This window comes from Euprymna scolopes, chromosome 22 (assembly GCF_053919585.1).
Source record: "Euprymna scolopes isolate OS-2025 chromosome 22, ASM5391958v1, whole genome shotgun sequence".
NCBI lineage: Eukaryota > Metazoa > Mollusca > Cephalopoda > Sepiida > Sepiolidae > Euprymna > Euprymna scolopes.
In genome coordinates, this window is record NC_136503.1 from 103690432 (window position 1) to 103715867 (window position 25436).

Consider the following 25436-nt stretch of genomic DNA (forward strand, 5'->3'; position numbering starts at 1 on the left):
AGCTCCTATATGGTTGACTATTTTAAAAAACTGATTACATATAATATCGAGACACAGGAATGGGTATGTTTGATCTGGCAGAACGGTGGTTCATTAAAATTGTGGGGTCTGTGTTCGCACATGGTCCACAAAGTATGGAAATAAAAAGTTTAAAAATTTAAAAAAAAACGTTTACAAGTGTTTTTGATATAGATGTACATAAGAATACTTTGATAAGTATATTTTAACTTAAATAGGGATGGTATAATAAAATTGTGGGGTCTGCGTTCGTACCTGGCCTCCATAGAATGGAAATAGGCACAAACTTTAATAAAGACTTTTCATATCTATCTGCGTAAGTATACTTTGATAATTATGTTTCAGTTTGAAGAAATATGGTATAATAAAATTATGGGGTGTTCGTTCGCACTTGACCTCCATAGAATGGAAATATGTCACAAAGTTTAACAAGGTTTTTTAATATAGATCCACAGAATATTGTGATAAGTGTTTCAGTGTGAACAGGTATGGTATAATAAATTATGGGGTTTATCTATTTTATTTTTACTTTCATCATATTTTGCTTTGGTTTTGATACCCCCAAATTCAACCCAAATTTACAACCCTTCTTTTTCATAACCTATCATACTTTCATAAATCAGAGTCCATTTTCTGTAGGCTGTTTTTGAACCCAGTCAACGACGGGTACTTTTGCTAGTATATCTACAAATTTGAAATTTGCTATATAGGGTATTCAGACATGTGGAAAACTTTTTAATCTGCTTTCATCCAGAAAAAAAAAAAAGAAGGCTGCTAAAGGGGTAAAAATTGAAAAAAAATTAGTATGTGGGAGCCATCGGATTTTTATGTTAACCATTTCACGAATATGCATGCATGAATTGTTCATATTACAGATTATTTGTGTTAAGAATAAGTAGATTTGAAAACACTTTTTAAAGCACGTGTCATGCTGGTCTAATGGTTATCGTACTTGACTCACTGTTTTTAGGTTTTAGTTTCAATCTCAGCTCAAGTATTTTTTCTCTCTTTTTATTTACAAGAAATGAATGGTTTAGAAAAAGCATAATACTTGCATGCACATGTCTCAGTTTCTATATGAATTAAAATATAATATTTATGCGCACTTTACGACCAGACAATGCCAAGCGGCCTGCTAATATATGTTTTATTTTTATTCGATTTTTACCCCAAACAAGGCACAGTGCCACTTTGAAGTAGGGGGCTACTAGCGGGGACATAAGTTGCAGGGACATTATGAAGGGAGATGAGTGACAAGATTAAGAAGAAAAAATGTTATCGCATTGTCAGACGCATGCTCAAACGAACACACACACATAAATACATGCATGCACAAACTATAATAAGAACCATTAGCAAAGGGAAATATGTGTAGTGTGAGAGAGGGAGAAGGGAAGAGTAACCCCTTTACACACACTGTGAATCCTGTAGAATAATAGGGAACAGCCGTCCAACAGCTACAAAGCTACTATTAGAGTGATTTATATCATACACATGCACACATATAATGATCTATCCATTAAATGAACTTGACGCCGGGCGAAATAATGTTTTATTTTCATTTTAATTTTAATAACCGTTCGTTTATAAAGGGAAGAATTGGATTACTAAATATTAGAATTTTCAGAGTTCAGCCAATCAGAATGGATGGACTTTGGTAAGGGAGCCTTTATTATTTATGAATCATAAATTGGAAAAATTATGTTAGGTCTATGTATGTAGGAGTCAGTTACGGTTGGTGTAATCACAGAATCTGTGGAACATGTAGAATTCCTCCCGGTGACAACTGACAGCAGTGGTAGGATGAAATATTTAGAGAGAAAAATAAGAACTCCTTCCTCTATAGATGTTGTGATTGTGATGGTCAAAGGATGCAATGTAGCATTTTATTATTTCGACTGAATGTGTGTAAAATGGTGTTCAAACGCTACATAAAATAGTGGCTATTAGCATAGATGCATTGAATTTGCTGCATCTGTTGTTGCAAACCTATGATACTTATGTCCAGAGGTGAATTTCTGCTGTCATTTTATTATATATGGAGATAACTGTAAAGAAATTAGTTTCTAGGGCAAAGTAGTTATTCCCTTGGTGAAAAAAACTTTAATATACCTGTGGATCCATATTAAGGCTTACACTTAAACTAAGATATAATCTCAAAATAAAAGGTAACTACTACCAGCAAGTTTAATGTAAACATTCAGAGTACCTTTTGGCTGACCATTAAACTAATTTAGTAACAACAGGATCACCAAATTCCCTCTCGTGACTATGTCCAGATTAAAAGAAAATAAAGTCAAAGTGAAAGTCTACAGTTCAACTTGAATAAAAAAAAAATTTCTTTTGAATTTTTATGATGTACATGACATAACAAGGGAAGCAACTCAGTTATAAGATAAAACGCACAATTTATTAAAAAATTGCCAGTAGTTACATGCTGTGGTACTTGTACTGTTTAATCAAGACATTAAAAAATGAAAATATTGAGAAAAAAATATTTTTAAGTTTATATTGTACGTATCCATTATAGAATTAAGTTCTCTGAAAAAAATTTCACTTAATTTGATCAAGTAGTTTTTTTTGTTTTTTTTTTTTTTCAGCAAAAAAACAATTTGTTATGACACCAAGCAAAAGGTAGGCAAGTTTTAAGTTTTAGGAAGAAAAGCTAGTATTAAAGATGGGGAAAGGGGTGTCAGCGCTTTAAATTGAGTTATCTCCCCATGGCGTGTTAAAAAAATTCAAAGATGGCTACCTTCATTGTGCTTTTATAAAAACATGTTTTTCAGCTGTAAAAATAAACAAAAAAACTACTCAATTAAATTAAGTGAAATTTTTTTTTTTTTGAGATCTTCAGTCCAAAACTGATACATACAATATAACCTTTTTCCGATATTTTTATTTTTTAATGTCTTGATTAAATTGTACAAGTATCCATGCTGTTTACCTCCCCTAGGAACTCTCCAGTATTTTTTTTAGCCCAACATTTTTTTAGCCTAACGGTTTTTTGTAATTTTTGGATATATTCATGAGTGTAACATGACAATTAAGTAGAGACAATTGGTTTGCCTTGAAATTCAATATTAAAAATTTTTACTTCCGTTATTATAGTGTAGTTGCACTGAAAAAATTTTCAGATCATCAAGTGCAGAAAAAATCAGTGTAACATCAACTATTTGCAAACCATTATCCTCATCTTTCATAATTGTTGGCTAACAACGATTCAGCCAACTATTCCTCTGGCCTTCATCAGTTGGTTAACCGCGACAGGATACATTGAATCTTCATCTGTATCTTCAGTAATTACTGTGTTCTATAGTTGTCATCTCATAACAACTACCAAAGATGAGGACAATAGTCCGCAAATAAATAATAAAATATACAAATTACTCATCTCAAAAAGAATTCCAATAACAAACCCGACAATGGAAGATCAGATAGCAAAAACCTTTGATTAATAAGACCAAAAAATTCAACCTTGATGGCCCTTCGTGGATAGAGACGTTGAATCTCTATGGTTCCATGTGAGCATTGTCTGAAGATAGTGGTTCCACTCCTACTCAAAGCAGGCCAGAGGATTAGTTGGCCAAAAACATGGTGAGCTGACAACAACTATGTGTAGTATTGGGAATCCCAGCTTAATTGCTATATAGGTAGTTTTAGAAATAGAAAGTTATGTAAGTATATTTTCATTTCCCATCAGCGAAATAGCAGGGTCAGAAAATGCTAGGTTTGACAGGCATCAGACCAAGCCACCTTTAATGACCTAGATTAAATGTACCGGAAATTGAGGCGTGACACAGGATTGTGGTCGAGGCCTTCTGGTTGACGATCACATGAGGGAGAATGATTTTAGGTGTTACGTTGTTGTATCATAAAATGAGCGTTTGTTATATATTGGTTGAAATTGGAATGGAGATGATATATTAAAACGTGTCTATTTATAAAAGATTGTGTGTTTGATTATTATTGTACAAATGTAGTATTGGGAATCCCAGCTTAATTGCTATCTAGGTAGTTTTAGAAATAGAAAGTTATGTAAGTATATTTTCATTTCCCATCAGCGAGTTAGCAGGGTTACAAAAGGTTAGGTTTGACAGGTATCAACCTAGAGAGAATGCACCGGAAATTAGGGTGACATGCACCGGAAATTAGGGGTGAGACGGGAATTGTGGTCGTAGGCTTCCGGTTGACGACCACATGGAGGAGAGTGGTTTAATCAGCAGAAGAATGCAGATCGGAGATCCTGCTCTCCACAACCAGGGTTCGAGATGATAGGCTTGCCTTGAAATAAAAGATTGAAGCTTCAAATCCATCTTGTTGTTTATCGATGCATCCGTCTGCAGTGACCACTTCCCAACGAGATGGCAGACCAGCGTCCAAGAAGATATCATCCACAGGTATGTTATTTTCACATACATGTCTCGAGACAAGGCAAAAGAAACGGTGTAAGGATAAAAACATACACACACACACACATAACAGTGAACTGCACGTAACATACGTAAGAGCATACACATGCCCATATATGTAAAAACACAGACACTTAAAAGTACCTGTAAACGTAAAAGTAACAAGAAACAATAAAAAGAAAATGAAGATACAGTTGAAGATTCAGCATTTCTATCCTGTCACGGTTAACAATACGACAAAAGTCAAAGGAATAGTTGACGGAAACGTCATTAAACAACAACTATAAGAGATAAGGATAATAGTCCGTAGATAAAAAAATATATAAATTACTCATCTCAAAAGAATTCCAATAATTAAATAATACATAAACATATATAATATATAAACGCCATCATTACTGTAAAAGCCAAAAGAAACGAAAACATCTTATCGAAATTTTTAACCCGAAGTGTCTTTCTTTTCATCCCTTCACGCGATCATGTGACAAAAAAAAAAAAGTTTATTTAAAAGAAAAACCTTACCTCCGACGAGTGTTTTGATTTCCCCGTTGGTGCTTTAAACTTCGCCATCGACTGTTTGGAAGAGGGAAGCGGTGGAGATTTCTTATTTGTATCGCGCTTAGCAAGAAAGGCCCCGGCCACTATTAGTCGTTGTCGACGTTTGTTTGGCGGCATATTTGGTTTCTCTTTCTTTTTCCCTTCCTTTTTAGAGCCTTCTGCTGCTGGAAAAGTTTCTTTTTTCTTTTCTGACAAGAAAAATATTTGAAAAATTAAATAAGGAGTAAGATTTTTTTTTTTTTTTTTTTTTGCAATTTTTTTTTATGTTTCCAATATTAGATTTTTTTTTTTTTTACTTTTGTAAATAACATATATTAGCAAGAAGAATAATTTATTATTGACAAAAGAGTTTAATATAAAATAACTCAATCATTTTAATTCAAATTACGATATTGAAAACAAATTAGCACAGGGTTAGAGCAAGTTATGAAAACTAGGGGTTAATAGTATTTGTAAATGGGATAGGCAGACAAAAAAATAAGTAAAAAGAGCTGAGGAACAGGCAAACATCTTGACTCAGGAGATCCGAGAGAGAGTTTACTGTGTGCTTGTGAAGTATAGTGGAATTTCAAACAAATGCATTTCCAGTGAAAACATTATCACATACTTACGTATCAAGTCAAAATTATTATACATCACAAAAAATTATCCAGTACTAGATCTATTTTTCACAGAAAATAAATAAATGACACTAGTAATATTTTTATTTTCATAATGGCAGATTTCAATGAAAGCAAAGGGATAAAAGCCAGTTTGCATGACAGAATTAGTTGCACAATTCTTCCACAGTAAAAAATGCAAGATAATTTGATAAATTGTATTTTTTTTTTCTACAGAATCATTTATTGTAATTTTTTTTATTCTATACTAATTTCTACACAATATCTAAGCATGTGATAATGTTGGTTCAAAATTCCATTATACTGCACAAGCACTTTAGTGTCATGCCCACTACAAATTATGTTTTTTAGTAGAATTCGCTCCAGACAAGGCATGAAGCCACTTGATGTAAGGAGCTAACAAGAACGAAATATGATTACCACAAAAGACAGAAGATGGTTATTGGCGTTCTTTTTAAGAGTAAGGCTATTTATAGATGTTTAATGCCTTGACAGACAATTAATATATGGATTTTTACTTGCGCAGAATTTGAACCAGATGTAACAGACCACTTTGCTCAGAACATGATGTCTACTGCCAGCTTTCGCCAAGCATCACCGATTATCAAAGCGTAACAATGTTACTCAAGGAAAATACTGAAGAAAACATTTAAATATAATAAAATCACTAAAAAAAAAAAATATAACGAAAATAAAAAAAAGAAACGACCTACCGTAACAATTTGTTTTATTCTTGTAAGAAATTTTTTAAGTGAAAAAAAAAACAAAAAAAAACAAACAAAAAAAAAAAACAAGTTGTACTTTTCTTTTTTTCAACCGCTTTTTTGTCAAACAAAATTGAACAAAATTAATAAGATAATCAATGGTTTTTTTTGTGTTTTTCATATATTTTTTAACAAAAGTTTATTTTTAAAAAAAAAAAACACTTTATATGTTATTCATGTATTTTATTTTTTCTTTATTTTTGTAACGAATGTAAACTTTTTTCTTTTTCTTTTCATGAACAATTTTTTTTCCTGTAGGACTGGGTAACCGTTTTTTGTTTTGTTTTGTTTTTTTTTTAATAAAATTAAATTAAGACAACCGAGATATTCCTTTAAGATTAGGTAGACTTTTCTACGGTCACATCAGACGATGTAAAAGTGGGGTAAGAAGATACAGTGGATGTGGAAGAAACTTCGCCAATCCAACCAAGTAGCTTTCTGATATATGGTCTAAGATGGAGACAAAAAGGTTATTACCAAATTTCTGTTTCCACATAAACTTGAAAAGATAACTGTTGATATTTACCAGTGTCTGCAACTTTCATTTGTAAAGAGAAACAATTTGTTTTTGTTCCAAGTAGCACTACACACGCTTTGGATAAATACAGATTTCAAGAGAGTTCTGCTAAAATCATCATATTTTAAAAACCAAAGCACCTTAAGTCCTCACTATACCACCATTTTGATCGAAAATGAATATACTTTCAAATAAATTGATAAATAATCATGTACATTATATATTTTAAGAAAATAAAGTGATAAAAATGGTAACATCATAAAACGGCGTTTTTGGTAGGATTGTGTAATGACCCCCCCCCCCATTTATCAATAGTTGTACTGTGTTTATTTATAGAATTTTGTCATGAAATTTGGAAATTAACTAGAAGAGATATTACTTTTAATAGATTTGGTTGTTCGAAATTCTTTTGACAGCTCATTTTTTTTTTGTTTTTAACGGTGAATTAAACAGTGTTTTGTTTTATTAAAAAAAAAAAAAAAACGAAAATGTGAAATATGATTTTTTTTTTTTTTTTTTGCTTCACGTGTGCAAGCAGTACCCCCCCCCTCTCTCAATATATATATATTGTTTTTTCGTCTTCTTTTTGTCCAATTTTTTTCAGCGGATTATAATCGAATGGACACTAATCTACCGAATTATATATTAAAAAAAATACAAAATCAATATTTAAATATTTGTAGGAGGTGCTCAGTTCCTATTTACTTGCCTTCCCACGAGGACAAGTAGACACAAGAACAGTTAATGTGAGGAAAATCCAGCTTCCCAAAAAGGGTCAATCTGGATAGAAAAAAAACATAAAAATTGTCTCAGTCATGATGGATTTCTCCCTCACTGACCGAGGACAGAAAAGGTGAAGTGTAGCATCAGAACAGATACTACACTGTGATCTTGGCCCGAAGTCCAATTTTTTAAAGTTGGTTGGTTGTTTTTGTTTTACGGCATATCAACCCTTTTCAGATTATTTAATGGCGAATCCAAAGATTTAAGAAAAAGTTTTTAATAGAATATATTTGTTGTTTTCAAGTTGGTTTCTATTCAACCCATAGTTGGGACCCTAACAGGTACTACCACTCCAAGTCAGAGTGGACCTGAGAGCAATGGCAATTAAAGGGTGGCTCACACTCCCCAAAGATTGCAAGCTGGGGCCTCACCACTGGATATAGTTTAAGGTCATATCCAGGACACCAATTTTTTTAATAAGCACAAAAGTATCAATTTTAACCATTTTAACCCGAAAGTCACCCCTAGGGGGCAACCGGAATTTTCCCGGAAAATCCATTCTGTTACTGTTTTACTCATATCATGTTTAATGTTTGTGCAAAAACGTTTTAAATTCCAAGACGTAGTTATTGAGAAAAGTATGAACGGACAAGAGTGAATTTACAGGTCCACCCTCCTTTTGTCAGGGGAGCAAAAAACAATTAAAAGAATCATTTTTAGAATCGCAAAATAGGCACAATTTTCTTTTCCAATTCCGCAAAAAGTTCTCATTTTCCTGACTTTCAATTAATTGTCACAACACTAGTCACATAGAGGGGAGGAACAAGCGTACGCAGAAACATGCCAAGCAGTCATTTATAAAGTTAGAGAATAGATGAAAATATACTTAATAATAACTCAAATTATGTAAGGGAGATAAGTCATATTTTAACCAGCAAAGATTTAACACCTTTATATTATTTAAAATTATCACCATCATAACAATCATCCTCACAGGAAAAAAAAAAAACAGATAAAAAGCCAGAATCAAATATCAATATTTCAGATGTGATGTTAATTTGATTTAAATGTTAAAATATGATAGATTTTTTGCATTTGATTGGGAATCATTAAGAAACTGGAATAAAGAAGTCATTCACAAAATTATACAAAAGGCACAAAGTAAAGAATTGCATGCAGGCAAAAACAAAAAAAAAAATACTTTTATCATAAAAGATGAAATATAATCGAGAATAATAAACAATAATTGTGAAGAAAATATTTGAGAAATTAAAAACTATCATTTTTATGTGTTCCATATATAGTGTCATTTCTGTGTGTTCCATATATAGTGTCATTTCTGTGTGTTCACTATATAGTGTCATTTCTGTGTGTTCACTATATAGTGTCATTTCTGTGTGTTCCATATATAGTGTCATTTCTGTGTGTTCCATATATAGTGTCATTTCTGTGTGTTCCATATATAGTGTCATTTCTGTGAGTTCCATATATAGTGTCATTTCTGTGTGTTCCATATATAGTGTCATTTCTGTGTGTTCCATATATAGTGTCATTTCTGTGTGTTCCATATATAGTGTCATTTCTGTGTGTTCCATATATAGTGTCATTTCTGTGTGTTCCATATATAGTGTCATTTCTGTGTGTTCCATATATAGTGTCATTTCTGTGTGTTCCATATATAGTGTCACTTCTGTGTGTTCCATATATAGTGTCACTTCTGTGTGTTCCATATATAGTGTCACTTCTGTGTGTTCCATATATAGTGTCACTTCTGTGTGTTCCATATATAGTGTCACTTCTGTGTGTTCCATATATAGTGTCACTTCTGTGTGTTCCATATATAGTGTCACTTCTGTGTGTTCCATATATAGTGTCATTTCTGTGTGTTCCATATATAGTGTCATTTCTGTGTGTTCCATATATAGTGTCATTTCTATGTGTTCCATATATAGTGTCATTTCTGTGTGTTCCATATATAGTGTCATTTCTGTGTGTTCCATATATAGTGTCACTTCTGTGTGTTCATATACAGTGTCATTTCTGTGTGTTCCATATATAGTGTCATTTCTGTGTGTTCCATATATAGTGTCATTTCTGTGTGTTCCATATATAGTGTAACTTCTGTGTGTTCCATATATAGTGTCACTTCTGTGTGTTCCATATATAGTGTCACTTCTGTGTGTTCCATATATAGAGTCATTTCTGTGTGTTCCATATATAGTCATTTCTGTGTGTTCCATATATAGTGTACTTCTGTGTGTTCCATATATAGTGTCACCTCTGTGTGTTCCATATATAGTCATTTCTGTGTGTTCCATATATAGTGTCATTTCTGTGTTCCATATATAGAGTCATTTCTGTGTGTTCCATATATAGAGTCATTTCTGTGTGTTCCATATATAGTGTCACTTCTGTGTGTTCCGTATATAGTGTCACTTCTGTGTGTTCCATATATAGTGTCACTTCTGTGTGTTCCATATATAGTGTCACTTCTGTGTGTTCCATATATAGTGTACTTCTGTGTGTTCCATATATAGTGTCACTTCTGTGTGTTCCATATATAGTGTCATTTCTGTGTGTTCCATATATAGTGTCACTTCTGTGTGTTCCATATATAGTGTCACTTCTGTGTGTTCCATATATAGAGTCATTTCTGTGTGTTCCATATATAGTGTCATTTCTGTGTGTTCCATATATAGAGTCATTTCTGTGTGTTCCATATATAGTGTCATTTCTGTGTGTTCCATATATAGTGTACTTCTGTGTGTTCCATATATAGTGTACTTCTGTGTGTTCCATATATAGTGTCACTTCTGTGTGTTCCATATATAGTGTACTTCTGTGTGTTCCATATATAGTGTCACTTCTGTGTGTTCCATATATAGTGTCACTTCTGTGTGTTCCATATATAGTGTCACTTCTGTTTGTTCCATATATAGAGTCATTTCTGTGTGTTCCATATATAGTGTCATTTCTGTGTGTTCCATATATAGTGTCATTGCTGTGTGTTCCATATATAGTGTCATTGCTGTGTGTTCCATATATAGAGTCATTTCTGTGTGTTCCATATATAGAGTCATTTCTGTGTGTTCCATATATAGTGTCACTTCTGTGTGTTCCATATATAGTGTACTTCTGTGTGTTCCATATATAGTGTCATTTCTGTGTGTTCCATATATAGTGTCATTTCTGTGTGTTCCATATATAGTGTCATTTCTGTGTGTTCCATATATAGTGTCATTTCTGTGTGTTCCATATATAGTGTCATTTCTGTGTGTTCCATATATAGTGTCATTTCTGTGTGTTCCATATATAGTGTCATTTCTGTGTGTTCCATATATAGTGTCATTTCTGTGTGTTCCATATATAGAGTCATTTCTGTGTGTTCCATATATAGTGTACTTCTGTGTGTTCCATATATAGTGTCATTTCTGTGTGTTCCATATATAGTGTCATTTCTGTGTGTTCCATATATAGTGTCATTTCTGTGTGTTCCATATATAGTGTCACTTCTGTGTGTTCCATATATAGTGTCACTTCTGTGTGTTCCATATATAGTGTACTTCTGTGTGTTCCATATATAGTGTCATTTCTGTGTGTTCCATATATAGAGTCATTTCTGTGTGTTCCATATATAGTGTCACAAAACAAAATTGGCAAAATTTCTTAAAAATACATGTAGTTTTTAATATCTTAAATATGCTTTCAAGAATTTTTGCCGTTTTATTACGATATGGCAACCACACGTGCCTACAAAAGTTCATATTAAGAAATGGTTGTTTAATAACATCTGAATGTCGCCACTTAAACAGCAACACAAGGGTGCAGATTTCTAATTTCAAAAAAAAATGTTAAATAAAAATAAAAATTTAATTTTTTAAAACTTTTTCTCTGATGGGTATTTTAGTATTTGACATTAATTATAAAAAAAATGCCAAGATAAATATTTTCTCTGATGGGTATTTTAGTATTTGACATTAATTATAAAAAAAATGCCAAGATAAATATTTTCTCTGATGGGTATTTTAGTATTTGACATTAATTATAAAAAAAAAAAAATGCCAAGATAAATATTTTCTCTGATGGGTATTTTAGTATTTGATATTAATTATAAAAAAAAAATGCCAAGATAAATATTTTCTCTGATGGGTATTTTAGTATTTGACATTAATTATAAAAAAAATGCCAAGATAAATATTTTCTCTGATGGGTATTTTAGTATTTGACATTAATTATAAAAAAAAAAAAATGCCAAGATAAATATTTTCTCTGATGGGTATTTTAGTATTTGATATTAATTATAAAAAAAAAATAATGCCAAGATAAATATTTTCTCTGATGGGTATTTTAGTATTTGACATTAATTATAAAAAAAAAAAAATGCCAAGATAAATATTTTCTCTGATGGGTATTTTAGTATTTGACATTAATTATAAAAAAAAAAAAATGCCAAGATAAATATTTTCTCTGATGGGTATTTTAGTATTTGACATTAATTATAAAAAAAAAAAAATGCCAAGATAAATATTTTCTCTGATGGGTATTTTAGTATTTGACATTAATTATAAAAAAAAAATAATGCCAAGATAAATATTTTCTCTGATGGGTATTTTAGTATTTGACATTAATTATAAAAAAAAAAAATGCCAAGATAAATATTTTCTCTGATGGGTATTTTAGTATTTGATATTAATTATAAAAAAAAAATGCCAAGATAAATATTTTCTCTGATGGGTATTTTAGTATTTGACATTAATTATAAAAAAAAAATGCCAAGATAAATATTTTCTCTGATGGGTATTTTAGTATTTGACATTAATTATAAAAAAAAAATGCCAAGATAAATATTTTCTCTGATGGGTATTTTAGTATTTGAAACTAAAAAAAAATAAAAAAACGTCAAAGTATAAATTTTAAAAAGAACTAACGATTTTCCATAAAATATATTTGCATCTTAAACATGGTTTCCAAAAGCATTTTGTCACTTTTTTTTTAATTTAAAAAAATAATAAAAAAACATTTTTTAAAATCAGAAAATAGGCACAAATTTTTCCGATACCAGTTAATCAGCCCAATACTATCATGCACCAACCGTTATATAACTAATCACAAACAAACTGTTAGGATATGCAGCAAAAACTAAAAATAAACGAGGAATAAAACCTTTTTAAAGTGTGAAAAACAAAATAAAAATATCAAAAACATGCCATCACATATTTGAAGAATTACGAACGAAACAAAAATAGTAGCAATAAAAAAAATTTCTGAAAATACTCGATGTGGATTTTTTTTTTTTTTTTTTTATAAAAGTTGTTGATTTGTTTTATCAAGGAAAACATTTTTTGATAAAAGACAGAGAGCTGCCGGAAATATCACAGATATAATAACACTGACTGACATGCTCTTGTTTTGCAGAAGGCAATGTGAGGAGATTCATTTTTAGCTGAAAAACATTTTTAATTAATTGGATGAATCTATAGATTATAATAAATTTGTACTCCTGTTTGTTCACAATTTGATTAGTACGTACAAAAGGGTACACTATTTCACAAATTAATTTTCATACTGAAAACAGATGTTTACATACTTAGGTGCCAGCACGATTTCTATAATAATTATTATTATTCAAAGGAGATCTACACTGAAGGAGCAACCTCATTTGCATATTACCTTAAAAAATTATTTTAATAATTAGCACCATGTTATTAACTGTTTGTTATAATAGAATTGTTTTAATTGCTCTATTTAGAAATATTATTTAAAGTTGATTTATTTTATTCTTAATTATTATTAGCCTACACCAGTTGCCTTTAAAAACAAAAGTTCATTCGTGGGAGGTATTTCCCCTTTTTAAGTTATTTTCCGTTTAATTTTCAGGGACAAAAATTCATGTATTCAAGGTTTCCATATATCCAATATGTGATCCACTTTCAGGAAAATCATACGTTAGGATATTTGGTCTATCTTAAATAGTATGGGACTCAACCCTTTGCCCGATAATATTTTTCAACTTGGCAATGCCGGGTATATACAGCTAATATCAGATATATCATTGTTATTTCACAATCAGGCTCCATGACAGCCACAAAGAGAAAATCCTGGACTCAAATTTTGCTCCCCCATCAGGTTCTTTTGTAGTACACGTCCGAACTCAGAACTCTCTCTTGTACGTCAAATGAAATTTGTGAAAAAGGCAAAGTGCAACAGGTCAACAAGCGGTTGATTATCAGTATGAATGTTTGTCTGAGGCCACTTTAAACCTGGATATAGTAGGCACTGTTACCTCCTCCTTTGGCAGGTTGCTAAACGATACTGAAACACTAACAGAAAATGCTGCCTTTCTTCTACTGAGCCCAAAGCCGACGGTCGTACATCTTTTGTTAGGCACTGTGGAGATCACAACTTGGCACTGGGGTGAAGCAAAAGCGAAAGTGCAAAAACAATTCAGAAGTAAATTTAAAAAACCGCCATTTTGTGGCATCCGCAAATCTCTTGATGTCATCAATTTAAAAATTTACGAACATGATTCTTTAATTACATCTGATTTGTGTATTTAAAGCGATTCTCTTTAGTTCTATTTTCATAACTAAAGGTTTGATCATCTTACGAAGTGCGAATTCATTTTTCATTGAAATAATGGTCACCAATTTGAAAATTTGCGAACATGATTCTTCAATTAAATTTGTCTTCTGTGTTCGAAGCTATTCCATTTCATTCTATGTACGCAAATTTTATCTTTATTCCAAGTTTCTGAGACCTATATATATGCACACGCACACAAGCTTTAACTAACATCTTAGGATTTTTTAAAAATGCCTCATGTTTCCTGCTGTAAATATTACAACTTTTTTTTCTAGAAATAGTGTCGTTATCAAAGAATCTTTTTGATAAAAAATTTACAGAGTGAATCTCCATTCACTCCGCCCTCTCAAAAATGCCACTAATGGAATTGTTAATAAAATTTACAACCCTACCATATTTGCTATGAATAACTTTCAATCTATGCCTGACTTGCACACCAAGTTTCAATTATGAAATGTCCAACAATCTTTGTTTAATCACTGTTAAATGATAAGCAGACCTGGATACGATGTACAAAATTATCAATAACTCTGACATACTCCTCTTTTGGCAGTGTCTTGATTTTGGCTGTGATGGCCCTTTTTAGTTCAGGAAGAGTATGAGGAGTGTTTTGATGGACATTATCTTAAAAAAAAAAATAACTGGATAAAACATCTGCAGAATTATGGTTTGGTGAGTGTTAAGTCCATTAAGGATCACATCTCATACTGATGAGAGTATAGCCAAAGTGTCCCTGCATATCATTGATGGTTTGGTTGTTTTTGTTTTACGGCATATCAACCCTTTTCAGGTTATTTAATGCCGAATCCAGTTATTTTGAAGAAAAAATTTTAATAGAATATATATATATATATATATATATATATTTTTTTTTACAAGTCGGTTTCTATTTAACCCATAGTTGGGACCTAAACAAGTACTACCACTCCAGATCAGAGTGGACCTGGAAGCAATGGCAATTAAAGAGTGGTTCCACACTCCCCAAAACCCACAAGCTGGGGCCTCACCATCAGATATAGTTTAAGGTTATATTCAGGACCAAGCATATCATTGGACAGGAATTACAACTGAACAAGTCAGACATAGACTGAAGTTTATTTGTAGTAAATATGGTTGGGTTACAGAAATAGTTGTAAATTTTATTAACGATTCCATGAGTGGTGTTTTTTGAAGGTCACCTTGTATAAACACAAAGAATTCTGACCGTTTCTACAGAACGAAATAAGGACAAGGAGTTACTTGATCTAGAAAAAAAAAAAAAGACAAAAAAGAAAATATCCAAAAGAAAAAAAAGGACAAATAAACAGAAAGGAATAGTTGGAATACCAGAGGAACATCCTTGGGACCTGGCGACAGGCTTTGTAGAACATTCCTCTTTGTGTCCACTAGCTTTGGAGAAATCTTTACGTTCTTTGCCTCCCTTGAATTCTTTAGGAATGATGCTAGTGTTGGTCTGTGTTGGCGGAAATTCTGATGGAAGAAACAATACCAAAGGCATCATCGTCATCATCACAATTATCAGTATTTGGATTATTCAGACTACTATTCTCATCTTGGTTGGTATTTCCACAAGGTTCCAGCCAATGTAACCTCCGACCTTCTTCAAGTGCATTTTTTTCAAATGTGGCAACATCATAGTCGAACTCTGGAATATTTATCTAGAATTCAAAACCTTGTACAAAATTCATACTGAACCCTTCATTTAATATTTAATCATACTTAAGTTAAGGCATTTACTCTGCAGCAGTTGGGCCGATTCCATCCAGAAAACTTGCTGTATCCGAAATGAATACTGTCCAGGATGAAGATCCATCACAGCTGCAAATACAAGAGTCAGCCAATCACGGTTCCAGAAGCTGAGCCAAGTACAAGAGATATTCTTGCTTTGGTCTTAACAGACTATGGATACCCAGGGTAAGGGTGCCTGCGCATGAAATTTTTGTGGCAAGAGTTGCACAATCTCCAACCACACCTTTCCTGATTTGTTGAATACCAGTGGCAAGTGAAGGTTCAGAACAACTGGAAACAATGCGAAGATTAAGTGGAAAGCACATACAGCGCCTAGAATTCTAAAATGGTCACCCATCTGGTACTAGCCAGGCTCAACGTTGCTTACTTCGGGGATCTGACGGGAACTGGTGTGTCAACGTGATTATGCCATACATAAGTGCAAGAGAGATACCAACAATTACACTTAAAGGGACGGTTAGAATCTTAAAAAGATCTCTTGGTTTGAATGTATGAGATAGCAGGTGAATGTCTTGTAGTCGGTAAAATGCCCCACCTGGCATTCTGTTCCACTTTTCTGAATCAAGTTTCCAGCTGACCTCCATATCGTTTATTCCAAGCCCGAGAAGAGGCTAGTTTAATGATTTAGCGGATGAAATCATCTGGAGAATGATGAAGAATGTGATTGAACCAGTAAAGACATCTCAAGAAGAAACCTTGCAGTGACAATAAACAACAGCATTTTCGATGAACTGTTGCTAACAAATGCAAAGGATGCAACACAAACAGCAGTGATCAAACACCTGAAGCTTTCGTAGGTCGCTTGCTCTCATCGGCCACGTTTCACAGCCGTACAGTAGAATGGCCCAAATAAGAGCTTGACAGATGCGGATTTTAATACCAAGTTTGATTTCAGATTAGAACCAAAGTCAAGATCAAAGACGGCAAAAAGTGAGACAAGCACTGCTGATGTGATTGTCGATATCCTCCTCTCTCCTAGAGAGTCATCATTTATCAAGGCTCAAAGGCCACTTGAGGATAAAGGCTGTGGAGTCAGAAGGCATATGGCTTGACAGACTCCTATGTGGACAGGAGCTTGATAGATGTAGATTTTAGTACCGAATTTGGTTTCATTAAATCCATGCGAGTCGATTAAAGCTTCCATCCAGTCTTGGATGACTGAACAACCATAACAAATCTCCACAAATTAAATAAATGATTCAGTTCGAAATTCCACATAGGTTTTAAGAGTTCGAAAAGATGACCCTGAACATGATCAGTGGTTGCAACGGCCGAAGCATTCTGAAACAAGCTAAAATTATGATAATCATTCATCATTCTCGTTTTAACGTCCGTTATACATGTGGTCATGCGTTAGACTTTGATGAGAATAGTTATCCAAATAATACCAATAATCAATCCTCATCTCAAAAATTTCACAACACAATTATCAAGCAATTACTCATGTAGCATTATAACACAATGAATATTATGTATCGGTCAGAAAGTTAGCACAGTGTTTGTTTTGTTTTGGAATCACGTAAATTGATCAAGTAGTTTCTATAAAGAAAAAACAGTTTTAAGTGATTAATGGGAATTTGTAGGCATTACAATATAAATCTAGTACGAATTATCATTGATCATCTCACTTTGTTTCTTCAGCACAGTTAGAAGAGTGGGGTAAATTGTTAATGGTTGTAGCTAGACGAGTGATTTTTTAGTAAAAGTTTGGCAGGGGTGGGAGGCATAGATTGGAGCTCAGTCGAGTACTCGCCATGAAAATAATGAGTAGAGACAGGCTCGCAACGTCTCTTCTGTGGGAAAGGGGTTGCAGAGAAGAAAAAAGGGAATCACTTATTAGTTTTCAAAGCTGGTTTTGAACTTTGTCAAGGCAGGATAGGATGCTCTCAGCAACTCCTGCCCAGGGCACCAATACTCCATTTTAGGACATATCTGGCTCTTATACAGGTAGAACCCCAGGATACAGCATTAACCTGTTCCAAGGTTGGGATCGTAAGGTAAAATTGCCGTATGGCGGGGCCTAAGCAAAATTTTATACAGTACATATTAAAAATTAATATTAAAATATAGTACAGTATATAATCAAATAACAACATAAATAACACCTTAAGGTGAGGCAAATACCGTAATCCGGGGCAGGAAAAACATTGTATTCCACATCATAAACTGAAAAAAACCTATGCTAGGGCTACCATATCTCGAGCTTCTACTGTATATGTAGAGTATTGCATCAACGAGTTTGAACGATGCGCTCTCAGGTAGGGTGTTATTAGTCATGAAAATTGATGGTTGAGGGTTAAATATGAGAATTTAGGGATGGAGATCTATATAAACAGGACCAATTCTGACCATTTCAAACATTACTGTCTGATAAATCAATCGATTCGATCCAGATAAAAGCAAGGATTTGTTTTGGCCGATCATTCCTAGTCTGAATTGATTTGCCTCATTCAAAATGGATGCCTGCCTAGTTCGAAAACTACAGTCGAAGTATGGTAAACAATATGTTTAACAAACTCATCAACCTAGCATGTTTAGAATATCGACAGGCTGGAAGTATATAGAATGTAGGTAGGTAGAGAAAATCCATCTTCTTTGCAGCAGCCTTGGCAATGTCATTAATATATTTGTTCCAACTCATGTTGCCTGCAAATGTTTAACCAAGGAGTTTTGTTTTGTTTTTCTTTGTTTTTTTTTTTTCTTAGGAGTCACCAATTATCAAGGCGCAAAGACCACTTGAGGATAAGGGTTAATGAGTGTCAGGAAGTTAGTAAGACAACACCGCAATGATGAATAGTGATGAAAATTGGATAGAATTTGATTTGAGAGAATAGCTCAACAAGAATTTGTTTATATTGAACTTCAAAACTATTATGTTGGTGTCAAATGGGAAGCAACCTTGCAGTATAGAGTTTTACAGGTGGGTAGTTCTAGAAAAGAAACTTTATTCATGGAATTTGTGTTTAATTTTAAGTACAGAGAGAGAGAGAGAGGAGGAGGAATTTTTGCTATTGGTTGTAACTAGACGAATGTTTTGAATGTTTTACAAGAGGAGGTTAGATTGAAGCTTATTCTTATGATTTAGTGTTGGTTTACTGACAGTTTTAGGAATAGAGTGAGTTTTGTGACAGGTTTACAGACAGTTTTGAATTTGCAATAGTTGAGAACAGTTTCCAGTTTGTGACAGATTTAAGAGGCTGAGATGAGCAGGCGATAAACAACAGCAAAAATGTCTCAACAGAAGACAAAGAGGGTAATTTCCCACAATGGAGTCACACACACACAACCACACACACACACCCAGAGCCCAACTAATATCTATGGAATGTGTTGGAGTTTGTATTTCCTGTGAGTTTTCCCTTGTTTTATATTTTTATATTTCTGAGCCGCTGTGCTCACCCCTTCAGCAGCAGCCAATATGAGAGACAGTGTCACATCCAGAAGAAAAGATGAAAGAGAAGAAAACTATGGAAACAGCGTTGGTGTCGGCAATTGTTGTCAAGGGGGAGCACATGATGGCACAACCCAATTTCAGTCCCTCTACTATTAGGAGTAAAAGTTCTTTCAGACTTATAGCTAAGCTGTGCAAGCAAGCTAGGAGGTGGACTTAGTTTTCAAATGTTGAAGGAGATGCATTTGATCGACAATTAGAGCTTGTTCCCATTGTTACCCTTTGTGTTTAACAACCTTGGAATCCCTTATGTAGGAACAATACAACTGAAGCAGGACAAAGGAAACATTTGTGGAAAATTGGTCATAAAATACCAAGAGAGGAAAACCAATGCAAATAATGGTAAAAATTTAGACAAAAATATCTAGGGTAGAATTTTTAAATGTTTTAGTTTTCATCAGGACGGAATAATCATGGAAGAGGTTTGTTTTTTTTTAAAAATGGAGAAAATTTGTTAAAAAAGTAGAGAAAATTAAAAAAAAAAAAATGGAAAAAAAAAAAAATAGAGAAAATTTTTTTTAAAAATGGAGAAAAATATCGTAAGAAAAATGGAGGAAAAAAGGGTTAAAAATAATTGAAATATTTTTTAAATAAAGTTTTACAAAAAAAAAAAAAAAATGATTTTTTTTTTTTTTTAAACATTGGATGGTGTGATGAGAGTAAGAAGTCCAAAATATGACAGCAGGGTAGAAGAGTGTTAAAGACTAAAAAAAATATATCCAGGCTAAAAACCATCTGAGGATAAGAATTAATGTGACAGACAGATTGATAGTTGAATGATGATCAATATTATGAGAGGATTGAAAATAATAAATGTTGTTGAACAGCATTCACCCTAGGTGGGTTGAACTGATTTCCTCTGAAGGAGAAAGTGTTTAGGGAATATTAAATTCAAAAACAGTCCCACGTAATACTGACCAAGCTCAACATTGCTCAACTCTGGTGATCTAACAGGTGTTTCAATGTGATTATTTTGTATAAAATAATGAATAGAACGAATAAATTATGATGACTTATGAAGATGGTTTATGTTAAGTGTTTATTTAAATCAGATTTGAAGGCAGCTTCAGGGAAGCAATCATGTTTTACAGATGGGAAATTTTGGAAAACCGACCAGATATCTACTCAGCATGTTTGAAGCAAGTCACCATATAACAAGATTAATATTTCACCACTTGAAAATATGGGTTAATGCGGTGGACAGATTCACACTTGAATGATAAAGAACATTATGAGAGGATTTAAAAAGATCAATACAAGGAATAAAATTTAATTACTTATGATGATGGTTTAAGACAAGTGTTAAATGCATAAAGTAATAAAATTTAATTACTTATGATGACGGTTTAAGACAAGTGTTTAATGCATAAAGTAATAAAATTTAATTACTTATGATGATGGTTTAAGACAAGTGTTTAATGCATTTAGTAATAACATTTAATTACTTATGATGTTGGTTTAAGACAAAGGTTTACTGACATCTGATTTGCAGAAAAGCATTTCTACAGGTATGAAGTTTTTAAACAAAAACTTTTACTGGAAAGTGTGTAACGCATATAATAATAAAATGATAAAATACTTATGATGATGGTTTAAGACAAGTGTTTACTGGCATCTGATTTGAACAAAAAATTAATGGAAATTCTATCTGACGAAGGTAGAAAATTCTCTACAATGCAGGTAATAAGACTTGTTTTTGCTGCGAATGCTTTGCAACAATAACCTAAAGATTGGAGTTCAGTCGAGTACATCTTCTGGAAAAACAACAGAGTGGAGAAAGACTAGCAATGTCTCTTGTAAGAAAAGGATTATAGAGAATAAAACTAATTATCTCCCATTGTGAAATGTAGAAGTCAATTTTGTACTCTGCCAAAACAAAGAACAAAGGTTTGAGTGACACATCCCTCAGATGTGGTAGCAGTACTCCACGTTAGAGCATATGTAACTCTTATGCCGGTAAACGATTGCATCGAGAATCAGGTAATTTCTGGAGTAATAGAATGATCCAACTATTTTTCCAGCAGCCATCACAACAGATTGGATATAATCCTTCCATTTTAGATCTTGAGTAAAAGTCAGGAGCTTACCAGGACAAGTAAGGAGAGCACCATTAATTTTTAAGTGGAACAAAACAAAAATCTGAGCGCTGGTGGTGAAAAAAGTGATGTTAAAAGTAACAAGCCATTTTGTTGCTTTATTTTTTATTTTTTCTGAATCGCAAATATAAGTGTGTTGTCTTCATAGTAAAAGAAGCGAAATAATCTATAAGCTTTTTTTTTTTTTTTTTTTTTTTTTTTTAAATTCAATTTTCACCCCAAACAAGGCACAGTACCACTTTGAAACAGGCGGCTACTATCAGGGACCTAAGCTCCAGGGGCATCATGAAGAGAGATGAGTAGAAAGATGTTTGTTCACATTACACTTGAACTTCTGCATGTCAGTACAGTTGGAAAAGCAGAATCCCAGAAGGGAGTTCCAAAGACCTGCAGTTCTGGGGGAAGAAACTATTGGAGTAAAAGGCTTTCTTACACCTAGGGATCTCTACTGTAAAGGGATGAAACTTAGTAGCTTGTCGGGTTTGTCGGGGGGTAGTCACGTCAAGGAGGTACAAGTATTTGCAGTTCGTCAGAGCATTCACCATTAAAATATTTGTAGAACAGGCAGAGGGATGCAATATTTCGTCGATGGGACAGAGGCTGTAGCCTAGATGACAGTTCAGGACCTATCAGGTTGGCGACTCTCTTTTTAACCCTGTCCAAGAGTGAGAGACAAGCAGCAGATGCACCAGCCCAGATGTGACAACAGTACTCCATACATTGGCAAATGGTGGCCTTATAGAGGTACAGGATACTTTCAAGCGTAAGTAGTTTTCTAGCACGGTAGAGGGAGCCAACCTTCCTTGCAGCAGCCTTGGCAGTGCTCTCAATGTATCTATTCCAGTTCATATTCCTTGTAAACTTTAGGCCAAGGAGTTTAAAAGAAGTACTTTCAGGCAATGTGTTCTTGGCCACTGCTATTGGTGGTAGAGAAGGTTTCTTGTAGTTATTGAAGGAAACAAGCTTAATCTTGGAAGCATTGAATGTGACCATCCATTTTTGTCCCCATTCCACTACAGATTGGAGGTCATCCTCTAGTGTTTCTGCCATTTCCTTAGATATGTGTTCATTTGTTTTCCCCTCGTGCTTGTTATAGAGAGTAGTGTCATCCGTAAATATACCCATCTCCGAAACAATTTTATCAGGGAGGTCATTTATGAATATCAGGAATAATAGAGGTCCAAGAATAGGCCCCTGAGGTACTCCTGCATTTATGTGATATTGTTTAGATGTACGACTGTCGAGGACAACTTGGATTTTTCTTTTACTTAAGAAAGATTTAATTACATTATGTATTCTTCCAGTGATACCATATGATCTAATTTTCCTTAGAAGACCATCGTGCCATACGCTGTCAAAAGCCTTGTAGTTTGTGAGCTTAGAGTAGTAAATTAATTTTTAAAATTTTTATTTATTCTTTTTTAAACTTTTTTTTTTTACTAACATACTTAAATTTTTAGTGTACACTAACATGGTCTCATATATAATTATTTACTGTAATAATTATTAAATACCTACAGACACTAATGTTTCATCCTTTCGGGAATCATCAGTGCAGGGTGTCACGATTAACATCGCTCAATAGATTTGAAGCCATCTCTTACTCCATTAGCAAGGACCAAATCCATTCAGCCATCGTTAACCGCAAAATTGTTGTTGAAATTTAAACATTTATTTTTAAATGTTTTAAATGCCCGTCAGATCTAATCATTATCTGATCTGCGCATGCAAGCTAAACTGACCAACTTTATTTCAACTGTAAAGTGCTCGACGTTAAGAAACGAGTTTCCTAAAGGGGCTGACATAATTATTTACTATAATAATTATTAAATATCTACAGACACTAGTGTTTCATCTTTTCATGAATCATCAGTGCAGGGTGTTATGATTAACGCCTATCAAGAGATTCGAACCCAGCAACAAAACCATCTCTAACTCCATTAGCAAGGACCAAATCCATTCAGCTATATATATATATATATATATATATATATACACATTTTAAAAATAATATATATACCGCTCCCCGTGTGGGGGTACCAAATTGGTTAAAAGGGAAAATTATTCCCAACTCGCATTTAGGTAAAAATGCACTTTCGTCAATAATTGAATTCATTCAAAACATATCGCTAAAACCAAAACAAAACAACATCTAAGTAAATCGCGATATATCCAGACAGTTTGCGAGATGGTCCAGGGGTAAGAGTTTAGACTCATTACCGTTGGGTCCCGATTTCGAATCTCGCTAGATACAGCCACTCTGATGAGTCGTAGACGACGAAACACGTGTCAGTGGATAATTACATTTTAAAAATAATATATATACCGCTCCCCATGTGGGGGTACCAAATTGGTTAAAAGGGAAAATTATTCCCAACTTACATTTAGGTAAAAATGCACTTTCGTAAATAATTGAATTCATTCAAAACATATCGCTAAAACCAAAACAAAACAACATCTATATATATATTTTTTTTTTCAGAAGTTATTTTTAACTGCCAAATTTCAATATAATGAGCACCAAAGGGGCTACTGCCAGCTTTTCATTTCAACTGGAACAAAACTAGGATCTGAGCATTGGTGTTGAAAGGAGAGAAGCTTATTTTAAGATCAAAATAAGATTTTTTTTTAATTGTATAATATAGCTTTTTAGCAATGTTATTAGAAAATATACAATTTCTTCACTTTCATGTCGGTCTATAATTATGTTTTTTACAAGAAAGTATTAACTCCAAAACTTAACGACGGATTGAAAACCTGGGTGTGCCAAGTTCGAATACGAAGAAACATTTTCAAACTTGACCTTGTACCTAACGTCCTGAAGAGGAGGAAATAAATAAAATAGCCATGTCATTCCTCTCAATCTTCAGAGAGACCAAGCCAGTTAGACTTCCGCATTCACCTACATGTGAAATAACACTGCCTGTAACATAGTTATCGTAAACTCGATCGAATTACGTTAAATTAAAAACAAAGGATCATTTTATGAAATCATCTATATTTAAGAAAACCTTTTGTAATTTCCAAATATATTTACTTACATTAATTTTCTGTACGTATCGATTCATAAATCAATATTGTGTTGAACGTGGTTTTGTTCTCTCCCACAGCAAGAACTTAGACACCAAGGTCAGAAAGTGAGATTGGGAAGTCAACAACCCGAGGAGGGAAACTGGCCTGCAAAAAGTGTCTGGGCAGCCCCATTGGAATTCCCCGGTGAAGGCGTTTCAGGCGATTAGCAATAAACTAACTCCTTCTTCAAGAGAGAAGGCAAGGCATGGGAGGGTGGACCTCCTAGAACTGCACAGAACTAAACTTCTACTGCAATATCAACAGGGATCGGATCTCTTGGCCTTCGGGACAAGATCAAAGTGTAGTATCTGTTCCGGCAGATGCTGCAAGCTATGACTAGCTATGACTAGCAAGGACCAGATGTGGGGGCAACCCCACATGCCTGACCTTTAACCAGCTCCCATTTCCCACCTCTCGGGAGCTGGTCCCCTTTTTCCCTTCCCCCTCCCTTCACTCCTCACATTAAAAATCGGCCTTGTGCCTAATTTGCTCGGTGGGGGAGCAAATAAATACCATCTGTTCTTCAGATGCTCCACTTCAATTTTTTTGTTCTCTGTCAATGGAGGAGAAATCCTTCACGACTGAGACAATTTTAATTTTTTTTTCCTTTTCTCCACGTTAAAAAACGACCCTGGTGTCTAACTCTGTCCCGTGGGGAGGCATTGTAAATAGGAACAGGGATCGGATCATTACAGAAATGGTCTAATCGTTTAATATCGAGGAGATATATATGAATGAACTTTGCTTTATCCATTTTATATATATACACACACTTAAAAAATAGATGACATCATAACAGATGAATGTTGAGCTTAATGAAGTCATCCATCTCTCTGTATGACATCATCCAGTGTATAAGAACCTATCATCCCAAGTC

General features: G+C 33.5%; 1 protein-coding gene across 14 annotated transcripts in view; it reads right to left on the minus strand.

Annotated features, from left to right (window-relative positions):
* LOC145243583 (PHD finger protein 20-like protein 1) overlaps window positions 1–25436 on the minus strand; it is a 200070-nt gene that overhangs the window by 84580 nt on the left and 90054 nt on the right. For 10 of the 14 annotated variants that reach the window (XR_013862915.1, XR_013862914.1, XM_080106571.1 and 7 more), the window contains 2 exons: window positions 15518–15661; window positions 4950–5173 (listed from right to left, as the gene is read on the minus strand). Coding sequence is in view for 12 of the 14 variants with exons in the window: in XM_080106571.1 (XP_079962697.1) it covers window positions 4950–5173; window positions 15518–15661 (368 nt within the window). In the remaining 2 variants the exon portion in view is untranslated. The remainder of the gene's footprint in view (window positions 1–4949; window positions 5174–15517; window positions 15662–25436) is intronic. The other 4 variants (XM_080106569.1, XM_080106568.1, XM_080106575.1 and 1 more) reach the window with 1 other exon arrangement.